Source organism: Mesoplodon densirostris, chromosome 9, assembly GCF_025265405.1.
Source record: "Mesoplodon densirostris isolate mMesDen1 chromosome 9, mMesDen1 primary haplotype, whole genome shotgun sequence".
Taxonomy (NCBI): Eukaryota; Metazoa; Chordata; class Mammalia; order Artiodactyla; family Ziphiidae; genus Mesoplodon; species Mesoplodon densirostris.
Window position 1 is genome coordinate 92,083,108 of NC_082669.1, and position 16,733 is coordinate 92,099,840.

Consider the following 16,733-nt stretch of genomic DNA (forward strand, 5'->3'; position numbering starts at 1 on the left):
AGGAACATTATTTATCCCCATTTAGTCATATTTTCTTTTACATCATTCAGCAAAATTCTATAGTCTTGTCTATAAAGGTTCTTTATGTTATTCATTGCTACTGTGTATGGATGGAATCACTTAGTCTATTACATTTTCTGATTGATGATTGCTGGCATATAGGAAAGTCATTGATTTTCTCCTTTCTTCAATTAATGTAGTGAATTATATCAATAGAGCTCCATTATTGAATTAATCTTGCATTTCTGAGATAAATTTAACATTATCATGTTGCATTATTTTCATTTGCTGCTGAAATACAATTTCTAGTATTTTATTGTCCTTGGGATTTTTGTATCCATCTTTATAAATAAAAAGTGGTGTATTATTTTCTTATCTTTTATATATCTTGTTTTGGTATTAAGGTTAGCTTAACTATATAACATGAAGTAAACTGGGTAACTTTCTCTTTCCATGATTTAAAGCAATTTATAAAATATGGAAGTTACCTGTTTCTTGAAGGTTTAGAGAACTTGCCTATATAACCACCTAGACCTAGTGCCTTTTTGGGGGATAGATCTTTTACTACTGTTTCAGTTTCAGTTTTTCTATATCTTCTTAGACTATTTTGAAATTTTATATTTTCCTGTAAAATTAGCCATATATTTTTCAACTCTATTGATATAAAATTGTTTGTATTATTCTCTTATAATTAGAAAAATCTGCTCATGCATTATGATTTTATGTCCTTTTTTATACCTGATAAATTTTTGTGCCTTCTCTCCTTTTTCTTAATATTTGCCAAAGAAACCTATTTTTAGTAGGCCCTTAAAAAGTGTTTCAGCCAACTCTACTCACTTTCTTTTTCTGTTTCACTAACTTCTGCCTTTATCCATGGCAGTGATTTTTCAAGCTTTTTTCATTATTACCCCTCTAGGAAACTTTTTAGACCTTTTTTCCCTTAATCACTACTTTCTTCCCCCTGCAACCCACAACCTTAAACCACACATATAGTATGTATCTGTTTATGTAGTATGATCTTTTGAAAAGCCACAATCATTGTAATAGCTAACATTTTTTTCAGCCCTCAAGAACCGATTTTCGCTCCCTTGGGGGCAATATCTTTTCTATTGAGAATGAATTGCCCATGGTAATGTCTGTTTCTACTTTCTTTGGGTTTATTTATTTTCCTTTTCTTCTGGAGTTGAAAGCTTAGTTCATTCACTTTCAAAATTTTTTTAAGTAAAAAATTTAAGGCTATAAACTGTACTTTCTCCCCCAGTGCTGTTTGCTTGCATCACAGAAGTTTTGCTCTTTTGTACTTTTGGTTTTCATTCAGTTCTAAATTTTTGTAATGGCCACTTTTATCTGAGTTATGTAGAGGCTTGCTTTTATAGTTCCCCATACATGGATTTTTGGGTAAGATTTTTATTGTATTTTTATGTGACTGCCTACCTGGAGTTTGTTGAAACTTTCTATCTTACCATATGGTCAACTGAAATTTCTGCAATCTTTCAAAGTTTGATGTTTTCTGTAGGCTTTTGGTAGACAATTTTTATCAGTTTAAGAATTATTTTTGTTACCAGTTTGCTAAGGTGTTTTTACTTTTTATTTATTTTTAATTATTCTTTTATTGAAGTATAGTTGACTTACAATGTTGTGTTAATTACTGCTGTACTGCATGCTAAGGTGTTTTTAAATTAAATGACAAATTGGTGTTGAGTTTTAACAAATACTTATTTTGGAACCAACTGAGATGATCGTGCTTTTTTCTGCCTAATTTCTATTAATTTGATTAATTACTTTAGTATATTTCATGTGTCTCATCTACCCTATGCTTTCCCTTAGAAGCCTAACTCTGTACATTCCCTAACGCATATTTGTGTTCCCATTTACAATGATAATATCACTGAGACTAAGCTAAAAATGTTGGAAGTAATACATCTACATTTTCTTTAGCCTTCTAATATACTCATCTTAGGGTTGATGGGATGATTTCCCATTGCTTTCTCTACAGATTCAGGTAGGTACCTCTCAATATTTCCCTGGATCTGAGATCCCTGGTGGAAGTGGGCATTTCTGTTTTCTCTCTGAGAGCTTGCTTCCATTCTTCTGTTATATAACTCTTTGGGTTCTAATTACCTCCTCTAATTAAGTAATGACTAAACTACCACCCTCTTCTTTAGTCCCATAGTAAGATCATTTGGTTCTGCATCATTTTCATTTTCCCATTTGTATTGTCAATTTTTTGTGTCCTTTAAGAACACAACCTTTCTTCTAAAGAAATCCTTTTCTTCCTCCAGATCAATTGGCCTGTCTTCCTTCACTTTTCACCCTCCCACTGCTTCTATTTTTTTTTATTTTATTTTTTTTTACTTTTTTGCAGTACGCGGGCCTCCCACTGCTGTGGCCTCTCCCGCTGCGGAGCACAGGCTCCAGACGCGCAGGCTCAGCAGCCATGGCTCACGGGCCCAGCCGCTCCGCGGCATGTGGGATCTTCCCGGACCGGGGCACGAACCCGTGTCCCCTGCATCGGCAGGCAGACTCTCAACCACTGCGCCACCAGGGAAGCCCCCACTGCTTCTATTTTGACTTTAAGGCCTGAACATATACGTGAAACAAATACAATTCTTACTTGATTTCCTGAATAGACCTGCTTCCTAGGAAGAGAAGAATCCAGGCACAACACTTTTTAATACTCTTCCTAGCCTTTGGAATTACAATAGCGTTGCTTCTCTCTACCCCAAACCCCCATATAACAAACATTTGCATTTCTCTTTTTATGTTTATGATTAAAATCCACCATTCCTCTGTGATTGAACACACAACTTGAGTTCTTGAAATTCCCCTGTCAGGGCTCATATAGGTAACACATCAGGCACTTGGGACATAAATGGAAGGGGACTCTGAATACCCATGTGAATTAAAGAAGTTGGCCCCTTCCATCAAGATTAGCCCAAATTGGGTGAAACTAACCTAATGCCACCTGCTAATCTCCAGCACAATTTAAGGGCTAGACTCTCCCAAGTTTGTTGGAAGTACACATGGAACTTATGCCAGTAAGTCATCTGCAATTGCCTCATCTGCAATTCTGGCTGAGAATAAATGGCAGCACAAATTTTTCCATTCAATAGTGCCTTTCCCTTCTGCAGCAAGCCTGTCTCAACTATATCTATGTGAATCAAGATCAGCCACAGTGACCTGTACTTTTGCAAAGCCCTATGTCCAGTACCTCTAAAAAAATAATGACTTGCCTATGGACATTAGCTACCATAAGCTGATAGAACTTGAAAAGGCCAAAGAACTAAAAGGCCCAAGATCACTACAGCACTAAACCTGTGCCCTTTCAAACCAGATGTTCCATCTCTACACATCTTATTTTGGTTCCCTAATTCCAGTCAGAGTGCCTATTTCTCAAGACTTAATAGCCAATGCATATTTGCATGTGTTGGGGCTTAAGGGGGAAAATTAATCATATCCATTTCCTTTCTAAGTTCTCAATCAGCTAGGTAATAGATACAAGAATCAGACCAATGAGGATCAAAATATCAGTATTTTGTTGATGAGGCTGTACCTATAGCCAAAATTGGGCTTTCTAATACCAACCCTCCACTGCCTTTTCCACCCTTCCCAATTCCTCCTATTGGTATTACTCACCCAAAGAATATAGAAAGAAAACACTTACCTGGGGAGCTGCAAGGGGGAATAGCTGTTCCCAAAGTGGAGACACAGAGAAGTGCTCTTCAGACCTGCCTCTGGAAGGCAGGCCTGGGCCTCAGGAGGTGTGCTTACCATATGAAAGCTGGATCCGAGTGGAGTGGGTACATATTGCAGGCAGAGGTACAAAAGAGAGAAGAGAGTTTAGAGAGAGAGAGAGAGAGAGGGAGAGAGAGAGAGAGAGAGAGAGTGTGTGTGTGTGTATGTGTGTGTACATGATGACCCTCTTCTGTATGTCTCCATCAGAGAACACAATCTTCCTTTGGAGATTAAGTAAGAGGTAGAGACAGAGGCCAAGAGTGATATTCCAATACAGTTTCCTACTTGGAGGAGAATAGGGAAATAGGGACAAATGACAGATTCTTGTCCCTGGGGGTGGGGCAAGGCCTGTACTCTTCATCCCCTCCCAGCAGGGGCAGGGGATCCAATTCTCTCATGCCCAAGGTCTGACCTGGAATTCAATCCCAGCTCCCAACCCAGATTTTAGGAAGAGTTCTATTAAAAGATTCTGTTACTAGGTCATTCCTACATCAGAACTCAGGATGGTGGGAGTCGGGCAAGAGCCCAGAGGTTCAGATTGACCACAACCAAACCCCAGACATACTCACTTGCTGAGCTCCATCTGATTAACAAAAAGAAGCAAAAGAAACACTAATAAAACTAGGAAGATCCTTTCAAGGTATTTCACTAATGACAGGTCCTCAAGAGCTGCCTGGCCACTGGGGTGAAAAGGGTAACAACAATAACCAAAGCTAAGAAAGATCAGCCTACTAATATTACCCCCATTGTCTGTCTCCCTTCCCACCACCCCAAGTCCTTGGAGAAGTCACTGAAAGACATGCTACATTTAGCTTGTCAGAGGCCTTTCCCAGACAAAAGTCCCCAAGGTACAAGAACTCAAATAAGGACACTACTTGGGAGATTGAAAATCAAAAGTTATTTATCAGAGGGTGATTGGAAAAGTCACGCTTTCTCGAGCCCAATTCCAGAATGGTCAGTGGGAGTCTCTCTCCTGTTAGCTTCATTGGTCCACCTACCCAATGGTAGATCTTCAACTGAAGGGGACAAAAGGGAAATCACAGTCCTCAAGGGGGGCCCAGAGTGCCCTTCCTATCAAGTCCCAGCTGAGGAGACAAACCGAGCAAAGGGAGGACTCTTTCCACCACCAAAACCCACCTTCACAATTGCAGGCCTCCTATTCCCACACGTAACTCAAGGAAAGCTCCACCTACCCTGCTTAGTCCTCATCAGGAAACACTGAACCTCTTCATACCCTTCGGGTCCTTCCTAAATACCCTTCCTTCACTTAGTGTAGGAGCACTTAGAGTCCCAGTGTTCATATCACTTACTCTCTCAAGGAAGATAGAGTGCCCAGGACTAGAAACTGGCATTGAAAATTAATCTACCAGATCAAAAGATAAAGTCTCTCCCAAGACGCTAAGGAGGCATTCCCACTTTAAGTCCACATGGTGTGGAAGGAGGGAATGGACTCAACCTGCTAAGAAAAGGGCTTTTGGGTTAAACACAACAGGCAAAGGGTTCAGCGGGGACTGGACAAGATGAAGGAACGTAGAAATGATAGGGAATAGGGAAGGAGGGGATCCTCGTGGCAGTAAAGGAGAGTGGTGCCCTTTGACTAAGGGCCCAGATGGGGTAACTAAGCATGAGGGAAAGAGTCACTCAGAAGGCCAGATAACTAAGTTCTAGTCATGGCTTTTGCCAGCAACTCAGCATGTGACTTTGAGCTTACCTAGCCTTCAGTACCTTCATCTGCAAAACAGGGGAAAGAGGTTTGTTTAACTAGATGCCTATTATGGTCCTTTGAGAGTATGGCATCCTCCACAAACATGATTGATGGACTATGACAAGATATTCAGGAGGGGGCTAAAGAGGACTTTACCAGATCAGGAAATGCCTTTCAGCCCCATCTCTAATGAAGGGGTCACATGTATACACATTCACACATACATAAGCAGAGTGGCCGACAATTTCATCCATAGCAGCAGAAACACTTACAGAGAAAAATAAATACTGGTGATGCTCAATTCCTGCACTGGGGGAGAGGGGTCCTGAGGATGTAACTTGGAGGGGCTCCAAGGTCAGGGGAGAAGGGTCCTCCTATTTGACAGTAACTTTCACCTTGCTGTCCCTTCCCCAAATCCAGAGCAGCTAGCTGTTTGAAAGAAGCCACTCCCACCTTCCCCTCCCCAAACCACCAACTCACCTGTTGCAGAAACAAAAATGCACAGACCCCAAGGGAAATAACCCCCTAGCTAGCCACTAAGAAATGAACAGAATCTACCACACCTGAGGTTACTTGGGAGTGTGGCCAGCTGGGACCAAAAAACCCTACTTCCCTGAACATTAACAGTGGTTCTGAAAGGTCTTGGTTTGGACCTATCTCACCCACCGTCACTTGGGTTTGCCCTCTTGGTGAAGTGGGAACTAGCCTGGATCACCCTTTTATTTCTGGTGCGTTTATGATTGTTTCCAAAATTTTAAACCAATCTCATTGCAAGTGAGCCAGGAAGTTACTTCCCCAAGTAGCACTTCAAATTAGAAGAAAAGCTACGACACAAGTCCAACCCTTGCAACAGGACCTGCAAACAGGCTCGCACCACCCCCCAGACACCAAGAAGCATCTCCCAGCCACACATCCACATGGACTCTTACATGGCCTCTCCTAGCAGAGGTAGCTGGGGCAGTTGGGGAGTGAGGGGTATCAACCTCCTATCAACCTGTGATCCCTGTTTAAAATACACTAAAAATACATTAGTAAACATTGCTGTTTACAGAAATAGAAATCATTTCTGTTTCCAAAGGCCTCTCACCATCCCAGTCCTGGACATTTCCAAGACTGCCACCCCTGATACCCTCTCCAAGGTCCGCCCTGGTGGGTGGGTAAGACACTAGAGTCCTTTGAGACTGAGAGCTCCTCAGGCACCTGAGAATTCCAGTTTCACATCTCTGGTTCCCATGGAAGGGAGACTCTTCAGGACTCTGGAGAGTACCGGGGTTCATCCCTTCTTATCAGTTCCTGGGGGCTGTCTTGAGGCAACCCCCCCTTTTTTGGATGATATACGTGTTGGAAGGATTCCTGCTATTTTCGGGCCCACAGTCCCTCCCCAGAGTCCAACGTGCCTGCCTGGACCCACCCTCAGAGCGGAGAAGCCAGTCTGTGCCTTGGTCTAATCACTCTGGGAAAGAGGGATGGGCAGAGAGAAAGCAAGGACAATGGCCTGGGGGATCGTCCTTGAGGAGACAACTAACAGCAATGACTGTCAGACAAGCAGGTGGTGAAGCTGGGCACCTGCCCGGGGACGGAGCCGGAGCTGTCCACCAGGTTGGCGGGTTGCGAGTCGACGCGGGGAGTGCGACGGCGCCCCCGGTACTCGATCATGTCGGGATGATAGGCTGGGTGGCGGCGGGCGTGCTTGGTCAGGTGGTCGCTCCGGGAGAACTGCTTGGGGCAGAGGGGGCAGGAGAAGCGCTTCTCGCCCGTGTGCGTCCTGTAGTGGCGGGCCAGCTCGTCGGAGCGCGTGAACTTCTTGTCGCAGTCGAGCCAGTCGCAGGAGAAAGGGCGCTCACCCGTGTGGGTGCGCTGGTGGGACTTCAGATGCGATGACTTGTAATAAGCTTTGTTGCAGCCCGGGAAGGGGCAGCGGTGGCGCTTGGCAGCAGGTGTGACTGGCCTCCGACGGGGGCCTGGACCCGTGGCGGGGGCGGGGCCCGCCCCAGGGGCCACGCCGGAGACCGCGCCAGGGTGGGCAGGCACTCCCGGGATGGCTGGCGCGCCAGGGACCGTGAGCGCGCCGGAGGAGTGCACAGGTCCGGAGACCTCGGCCGCGCTGGTGGCCGGGGTCGGATTGGAGCACAGGGTCGGGCCGGAGCACGGGGTAGGGTCGGAGGAACCGGACGAGGCGCGCAGATCTTCCCCCGAGTACTCTCCAAAGCACCCCCCAGAGCCGCCGCGCAAGTCAGCCAAGACGCTTGCAGCCAGCAGGTGGGGCGCGGCGCCGCCCGCGCCGGGGCTGGGGGCGGGGACCTGGGGGAACGGGGGGACCGACACGGGCCCCGGTGGCCCCGGACCCGGCAGAGCGGACTCCGGCGGCGCCGCACCCACCTCCGAGCTTGCCGCTCCGCCCGCGCCCTCGGGGTCCGGCAGGCGGCGGTGAACCACGGCACCCGCTGACATGGACACCAAGCACTCGGCGGCGAAGTAGTCCAGGCACGCCACGGCAGCCGACATGCTGGCACCGCCGGGCCGCCGGCGCGGGCCGTCCGAGCGCGGCCGGCCGCGGGCGAGAGAGTTCTCGGGAGCGTCCGTCCCGCAGCCTCGGAGCGAGAAGCAGGAGGCCCGGTGCGCGCCGCCCGCCACCCGCCACCGCCGCCGCCGCCGCCGCCCGCGCGGCGCCCGCCCCGCCTGACGCGCCCCTGACGCACCGGAGCCCGCGGGGGCGGCGGGACCCGCCCCGGCCGCAGGACACCCCCTCGGAACGCGCGGCCCACCGGGCTAAGTCATTTTTAACAGCCTAAGAAATTATCTTGTCTTCGCGTTCTTGCCTCTGCTGGTGAGCCAGGTAATTTTAATAAAGAGAAAACTCCCCGATCGTAACTTCTGGGCAGTCTGCCGGCTTCGCCCCCCCTTCGCCCGCTGGTCCTCCGCCAGCTGGGTGTCCGGCGGAGTCCGAGAAACTTTTTTTTTAAGGGAAAAAAATGCTTATACCTGACATGTCTTTCTATTCATAATTACGATTGTTAGTTAAGCGGGCTGGAATTACATTTCACTTCTGTTACCGCTGTCAGATCGAATTTAAAATATCCCCGAGTCTTCATCAAAAAAAGTTTTCTCATCTAACAGTTCCACTGCTAACCCAGGGTCGGTACCAATTCCCTAAATAGAGCCACTACGTAGCCATTAATTAATAGCATTTTGAACCAGAAACATTTTTAACCTTGAAAAAAAGCAAAGAATCCCCTCATGGTTGAAATTGAAACTTAAAATCCTTTGAGTAACGATTTAACTATTCAACCAACGAAAGAAAAATGCATGTTTAAACTGCTTTAACCTGTCACAGGCATACAAACAAATTTCCACGCTGTAATATAAATTATAGACTAGCAGCGAGATAAACACATTAAAATGGATTCCCACAATCTTAATAACAGAAAGTCACGTTTCCAATTAGGCAATATCTTTTATTTTTCTCTTGACAAAAATTAAAAATAAGAAAATGCAGCAATTTATATAGAATTGCTCATATAACGTGTTGTGATTGTGGAGGTTTTTCTCTTTATATAATCAGATATATGTATGTATATGTTTACATTTCTGCACTGCTTTCATTATTTTCTTCTTTTGAATTTTAAAAAATTAAAAACACAGAAAACAGGATAATTTCTAAAAATAGTCATAGCATCATTTTTGATGTATACAAGCTTTACTTACATATTTTTGAATTATGTGCAGTTTGTTTGCAATTCTTCAGTACTTTTTCTTTTGAACATTAAAAATACATATATCTCAAAAATAACAAACATTCATGTATTTACTTCTTAGGGTAATCAAATGTGAAATATTGTCACATTTGCTTCAGGTTTTTTATTTTTATTAAAAATTCCAGATAGAGTTGAATGTCACCTTATTTTCCTCCCCAGTTTCATTCACCTTTCTCTCTCCTTACTTGCCTAGGTAATCTGTATCATAAAGTGTGTATTCTTCCAGCAGTGTTATTATTCTTTATTACCTAATTACCTATATATATTTATATGTAAATATATATGTCCATGCTTATATATTTTAAATTTTCTTTATAAATGGTACAGTAGAGTACATATCATTTTGCAACTTACTTTTTCCCCTCAGTATGATTTTGAGAACTATCCATGTTGACACTTATAGAATCTGCTTTATTCATTTCAGTAGTTTTATGATCTTGTCAGCCTTGTTATCTTTATGGAGATTCTATTCTAGAACAGATAATTATTATAAAGCTGCTTGCTTCAAAATTTTAGACAATTAACTCTTAATCTACACATATTAAAATTCTATCAGATAGAATTCTTTACTAGCTGTTTTTAAAAAGTATTATTATTTAGAAAAAAATCTAAAGCTATTTTAAAATGCAGAGAGAGTATTACAGGCACCCATGCACCTATCTCATGTAATTGGTAAATGTTAGCATTTTGCCATATCTGCTTCAGGTCTGTTTTTTTTTTTAATTGAACTATTCAACATTCTGATAAAATTGAAGTCCCTTTGCACTCCTCCCCAAAATCATTCTCCACCCTTTTCTCCAAAGGCAAGCATTATCACGAATTTGGTATGTAACTTTTAAATCTAGGCTTTATACTTTTACTACATATGAACCCATACAAATACAGAGTACTGTTCTGATTTTTTAAATGCACAGGTGTGGTGTTGGACTATGCATATTCTGTGACTTGTTTTTTTTTTTTCCTTCATGGTATGTTTTCATTCTTTCTCTCCATGTTGATAAATATAAATCCAGTTCATTCATTTTAATTGCTATATTGTAGATCCATGCATGTGAATGTGCTGGGTTTATTCATTCCTCTATTGATGAATATTTAAGCTGCTGCCAATATTTTGGTATTAAGGGCAATGCTAATATGAACATATGTGTACATGTGTCTTCTATAGGTAGGTAGAATTTCTCTATCTACCTATATGGGGAATTGCTAGGTTACACACACATTTTCAGTTTATTAGAGACTGCCAAATGGTTCTCCAATTTATACACCCATCAGCGGTGTATGAGAGTTCTTGTTTCCCTCACATGACCTTCCCTTACTTTCTAGATTCAGACTTTTCTTATTTCTGACAATTTGATTTTTTTTTTAAGCTCAGTATCTCATCGCTTTATTTGAATTTCCCTCACTGCCAACGAGGTTGAGCATATATTTACTGGCTATTAAGGTTTCTGAGTCTGTGGTTTGTTTTTTCATAGTCTTCACCCGTTTATCCAGTGAGCTGTGTATGTTTTCATCTTTTTCCCTCTTGATTTGTAGGAGTTCACATATATTAACATTATATTGTCTCATTCTGTGACTTCTCTTTTAACTTCCAATAACTTTTGAACTATAGAAAATTTAAAATATAGTCATATTCACTGATCTTCTTTATAGTTTGTGTCATTTATGTCATATTAAAGACAACTCTCCACACCTGATGCCACAAAGATAGCCTCCTATGTTTTTTCCTTTAATGTTTTAAAGTTTTGTTTTCCACACTTGTAAAATTGATCCATCCAGGACTTATTTTTTTGAATGGTGTGAAGAAGGAATTTAATTTTATTCTCCCTCCCCCCACATGGAAAACCTGTTGTCATGACCTGATTGACTAAACAGTCTTTCATTCCTCCCATTAATGTGTAATGCCACTGTGATTATAAATTAAATTTCTGTTCATTCATGGATGTATTCCTACTTTGTCCTTTTCTGTTGATCAAACCAATTCTGAGACAGTACTACAAAGTTTTAATTATTATGGCTTTATAATAAGTCTTCACCTATAGAAGGGCATTTCCTCCATTTGTTCATTAAAAAAACTGTACCAGCTATTTTTTGGACTTCTGCTCTTCCATACCAACTTTAGTATCCGTCTGTCAACTTCCATTGAAAAATCTTCTCAGTATTTTGCTGAGTTAAATTTGTAGGTTAAATTTTGGGAGATATGACAACTTTATAAAATTGAGTCATCCAATACATTAACAATATTCTGATTTCCTCATATCCCTCCATAACATTTTATACTTTGCATATAAAACTCTTGTACCTCTTTGTTAGATTTATTCCTCAGTACCTTACAGTTTTTGTTGCTTTTTCAAGTGGGATTCATTAAAAAAATTTTAAATTGGTTAGTGCTGCTGTTTGGAAATGTTACTGATTTGGGAATAATCCTGGGTTTTTTGGCTGTGCCACACGGCTTGTGGGATCTTAGTTCCCCAACTGGGGATTGAACCTGGGCCCTTGGCAGTAAGAGTGCAGTGTCCTAACCACTGGACCGCCAGGGAATTCTCATGGAATAATCCTGTTTTAGCAAATATGCTGAACTTTCTTACTGTTTAAGTTTATTTGGAAATTCTCTTGTATTTTTATGTAGATAATATTATCCTTAAATAATACTCTTAATACTTTCTTCTTTTCTTATGTCATTGGATGGGCTGGGACCTCCAATATAACATCAAATAGCAAGAATGAGAGCAAGCATTGTTTTCCCATTTCTATCTCGTTGAGAATGTTTCTAATGTGTCATCATTATTTATGGTAGTTGCTATAAGTTTTTGGTAGAAACCCTTTATAAGGTGAGGGAGTCCCCTTCTATCCCAGTTGAGTTTGAAGTAGGAATATTTTAAAACCATGAAATGAACACTGAATTTTGTTAAGTGCTTTTTCTAAAACTTTTGAGATGATTATCGGTTTTGTCTTTGATATGTTAAAGTAACAGGTCACTTTGATAGATTTTTCTAACGTAGATTTATCCTTGCATTCTTTGACATAAACCTTGTTTTGCCATAATGTACTATTATTTTTAAATACACTACTTCATGCAATTTGCAAGTGCTTTTTATTTTAGGATCTATGTTCCTAAATGATATTGGCTTATGATCTTGGTTTCTTGTGCTACCTTTGTCCATGTTTATACCACTCTCATAAAATGCATTTAGAGGTTTCCCTTTTTCTATTTTCTGTAACGATTTGTATGAGATAGGTATTATTTGTTCCTTGAATGTTTGGTAAGTCTCATCTGTGAAACTATCATATTTTGAAAATTCAGTTCAGTTTCTCTCATGATTATTAGTTTATTTGGATTTTCTATTTCTTCTTGAGTCAACTTTGTTAATTCACTTTTTTTTCTTTAAAAATTAGGTATTGGGCTTCCCTGGTGGCACAGTGGTTGGGAGTCTGCTTGCCAATGCAGGGGACACGGGTTTGTGCCCTGGTCTGGGAAGATCCCACATGCCGCGGAGCGGCTGGGCCCGTGAGCCACAACTACTGAGCCTGCGTGTCTGGAGCCTGTGCTCCACAACGGGAGAGGCCACAGCAGTGAGAGGCCCGCACACTGCGATGAGGAGTGGCCCCCACTCTCCGCAACTGGAGAAAGCCCTCACACAGAAACGAGGACCCAACACAGCCAAAAATAAATAAATAAATAAATAAATAAAATTTTTAAAAATTAGCTATTAAACTTAAGCCTCTAAAATTTTGGTATGTGGTTCACAGCATTCCCTCATTATTTAAAAATTCTCTACAGTATCTGTAGTTATATCCTCCTTTTCATTCCTGATATTACATACTTATGAATTCTCTTTTTTTTTTTCTTTTTGTCTTAACAGGTTTGTCTTAAAATGTAGACAACAGAGGTTTGTCTACACTTTAAGACAAACCTATAGAAGTGTGTCTATAATCTTTTCAAATAGTCAGCTTTTGCTGATCATATCCGTTTCTTTTAAAATATATTTAATTTCTATATTTATTTGTATTAGTCTCTCACACTTTTGTCTAGTTTAACATGTTACACCTTTTAAAAAAAAGTTTTTCAACTTAAATACCTAACACATTAATTTCCAATCTTTCTTATTTTTTCTTTTTGAATAAATTTATTTATTTATTTATGGCTGCGTTGGGTCTTCGTTGCTGTGCGCCGGCTTTCTCTAGCTGCGGCGAGTGGGGGCTACTCTTCCTTGCGGAGTGCAGGCTTCTCATTGCGATGGCTTCTCTTTGTTACGGAGCACAGGCTCCAGGCGCACAGGCTTCAGTAGTTGTGGCACGTGGGCTCAGTAATTGTGGCTCACAGGCTCTAGGCTCGTGGGCTTGGGGTTGGGGCCCTAATACTGATTTGGAGGTTGCTGAAGGAGCTCTTCCAGTTCCAGTGGAAGACACACAGTCTTCAACCACTGGGAAGGGCCTCCCAAGAGATTCCTCTGTATGAAAAGAAGCATAGTTGGAGGAAGTGGCAGGGAAGAGATGCCTTATACATAGGTAGTTTCTCTAGATAGGGAGGGGAGTTTTCTTGTTTCTTGGGGTTGAGGAATTCGTTGGATAATGGACAGAGCGTCAGTTGTTTAAGTTGATGAGAAGACTTTGGGGTCTCTATATAGGTGGTGTTCTATCACTTGAGCTGATCTGTAACCAGTGCATATTGTGTAACCTCTTAGAAATTTGCCCTGGAAGTAATGGAGGATTATTTGAAATGGAAAGTAGAATAAGGGTAATTCCTCAATGTAGTGTTTACTGCAGCTTGAAGTAAATGTTACAGAAATGATATCTCTCCCAAGCTTATTCAGAAGCTTCCAGGAGCATCGTCAAAGAGATGTTCCTGAAAGCCTGGAAAGGATGACCTGTCTACCCCTTTGGTCACAAGTGGTTCAAAGGAGGCACATAGTAGGCATTATATAAATATATATGGAATAAATGAATAGGAATATATAAACTGACAGATTAGTATCACTATTCATTCATGATTACCAATCTCAAATAGACATTCAACATTCCCAGAAAGATTGCAAACCCATTGCATCTGTACCAGTCTCCTTCCCCACTTTTGGCAAAGGCCAGTCCATTCTCATGAGTTATAGCCCCATTACTACTTGTTCCTCAAGGTCCACAAATGATAACATATCTCTTCTCTCTCCATCATCTTCTGTCTTTCCTTCTCTACAGAATAATTTCAATCAACATTCAATAATGGACTAATATCTCCAATTAAAAAAAATCTCCCCCCTTGACTCTCCATCTCCTCTAGCTACTGTCACATAGCCATATTCCCCTTTAAAGCCAAATTTCTCAAGAGATGGATATCTTATCTGTCCTCTGTCACCATTTCCATACCCTCATGTATTATTAAAATCGCTCCAATATTTAGCCCTCACTTTGCTACAGAAATTCTTTTTGTTAAGATCAATATTGATTCACAACGATGTGAATGTACTTAATGCCACTGAACTGTATACCTAAAAATGGTTAAAAATGGTAAATTTTGTTACATATATTTTATCACAGTAAAAAATCTCTTTTCTCAAAAAGAAAAAAAAAAGATCAACATTGGCCCATGTTGCTAAATCGAATCTTCAAATTAATAGATCTTTCAGAGCAGTTGAGTCATCCTTGAGACACTTTTTTTTTGGCTTCTGTGGCACTACATTATTTTGGGCTTTCTTCCGTCTTTCTAACTGTTCCTTTTCAGTCTTAACTGTTCATTTATCTTCCTTTACCTAACCTTTAAAATTTAAAGTTCTGCAGAATTCTGTACAATGCCCTCTTATCTCAATTCTACCCATTCTCTCTACCCACTTTTAACATTTTCCATGACATAGGTACACCTATATACCAACAATTTATGAAATTATAATCTTTACACCAGATATATTTTCCAGAGATGTCAGGTAGTTTTATATCCCTATGACTACTTGACAACTACCCAGCCCTCCTGAGATGTCTCATAGATGTCTCAAACTTAATATATTCAAAAGCTGACTTATTGGTTATTACCCCCAAATCTAATCTTCCTGTATTTTTCTCTGTCTCGGCAAATAGCACTTTCATACATCCTGTTCCTCAAGCCAGGAAACCAGGTGTCATTCTTGACACCTCCCTCTCCATCAGCCCCCACATCTAACTCATCCTAATGTTTGGTTAATTCTACCTTCAAAATGTACCTTGACCATCCAATTGTCTATTTTCCCTCCAGTGTCCTAATCCAAACCACCATCATCTTTTAGTCTAACTACTGTAATAGCGTAACATATTCATGGGTTCTGGGTATTTGGACATCTTTGGGGAGCCATTATTCTGCCAACACAAGGCTGATGCAGAGTAAGTGAAGAGGAAGAGATGGTAAGAGCATGGTAAGAGTTAAATGAGTTCTGAGATCTGGGTGAGTGGGAGGCAGGTCATGTAGGACCTTGAAAACCAGTATAAAAAATGATATGGTAAGTTTTAGGGAGGATTTTGAGCAGTGACATGATCTGACTTACTTTTTACAGGTTCACCCTGATTGCTGTGTGGAGAATAGACTAGAGTGTGGGCGATACTGGAAACAGGTGACAGGTTAGTTAGCCACTGCAGAAATCCAAGCAAAAGATGGTGGTACTTTAGACCAGAGTGGTGGCAGTGAAGGTGGTGAGATGTGGTCCAAGTCTGGATGTCTTTTGCATTAGAGTGAGGGATGTCTGCTTGCTGATGTGTTGGACATAGGGTAGGAGAGATGGTGAGGACTCACTAATGACTCTAAGATTTCAGCCCAACAACTGGAAGAATATACTTTGTATTTTGAGATGAGGAAGACTTGAGAAGAAGCAGGATATAGGAGGTGGAAAGTGGGGGTTTGTATTTGGAGACTTTTATGTGCCTTGTAGACATGGTAGAGATGCTGAATAGGCATTTGGATCTATGAGTCTGATGCTTTTGCAGTTTGGCCTGCATTCCTGGCTGAGCAACAGGATAAAAGGATTTTTTTTAAAGTGTTATATATTTTTATATGTATATTCCTGGAGGACAGGAATTCCAACTCTTGGTAGTTTCTCAAATGCCATATATAATTATTTTATTTAGTATTTTTAGTATAATGATAATAAGTCATTATCAAAGTATTTTTAAACTAACAGTTTATATTAAATTATAAACATTGAATGCTTTCTATTTGATATAATCTAATAATTTAAATCTAACGTTTTAGATTCAATTTCAATTCTTAATAAAACCCCTACGTTCTTAGCTGTCAGTTTCTTTTAGATTTTAGATCCAGCTGAACTTCTTTCATGTTACATTCAGGCTCATGTTAATTTACAAGCCTAAGCTAAGTATACCTAACCTTATGAAAAACAGGTGAGCCTTTATTTGACTAATTTCAAATACTTTTCAGTGCCTGTACTGTTGTGAGCTTTAAAAAATAACCAATGAGGGCTTCCCTGGCGGCGCAGTGGTTGAGAGTCCGCCTGCCGATGCAGGGGACGCGGGTTCGTACCCCAATCTGGGGAGATCCCACATGCCGCAGAGCGGCTGGGCCCGTGAGC

The 16,733-nt window shown here is 41.2% G+C and overlaps 1 protein-coding gene across 1 annotated transcript; it reads right to left on the reverse strand.

Moving 5' to 3' along the window:
• Positions 1-6,961: 6,961 nt before the first annotated feature.
• On the reverse strand, positions 6,962-7,945 carry KLF14 (KLF transcription factor 14). The gene has a single exon (XM_060108632.1). The coding sequence runs from the start codon at positions 7,943-7,945 to the stop codon at positions 6,962-6,964; it is 984 nt and encodes a 327-aa protein (XP_059964615.1).
• Between the last annotated feature and the right edge of the window lie 8,788 nt (positions 7,946-16,733).

What these genes read in the sequence shown, in the direction of transcription:
- KLF14 (XM_060108632.1), bottom strand. Translation starts at nt 7,945, where the DNA reads ATGTCGGCTGCCGTGGCGTGCCTGGACTACTTCGCCGCCGAGTGCTTG.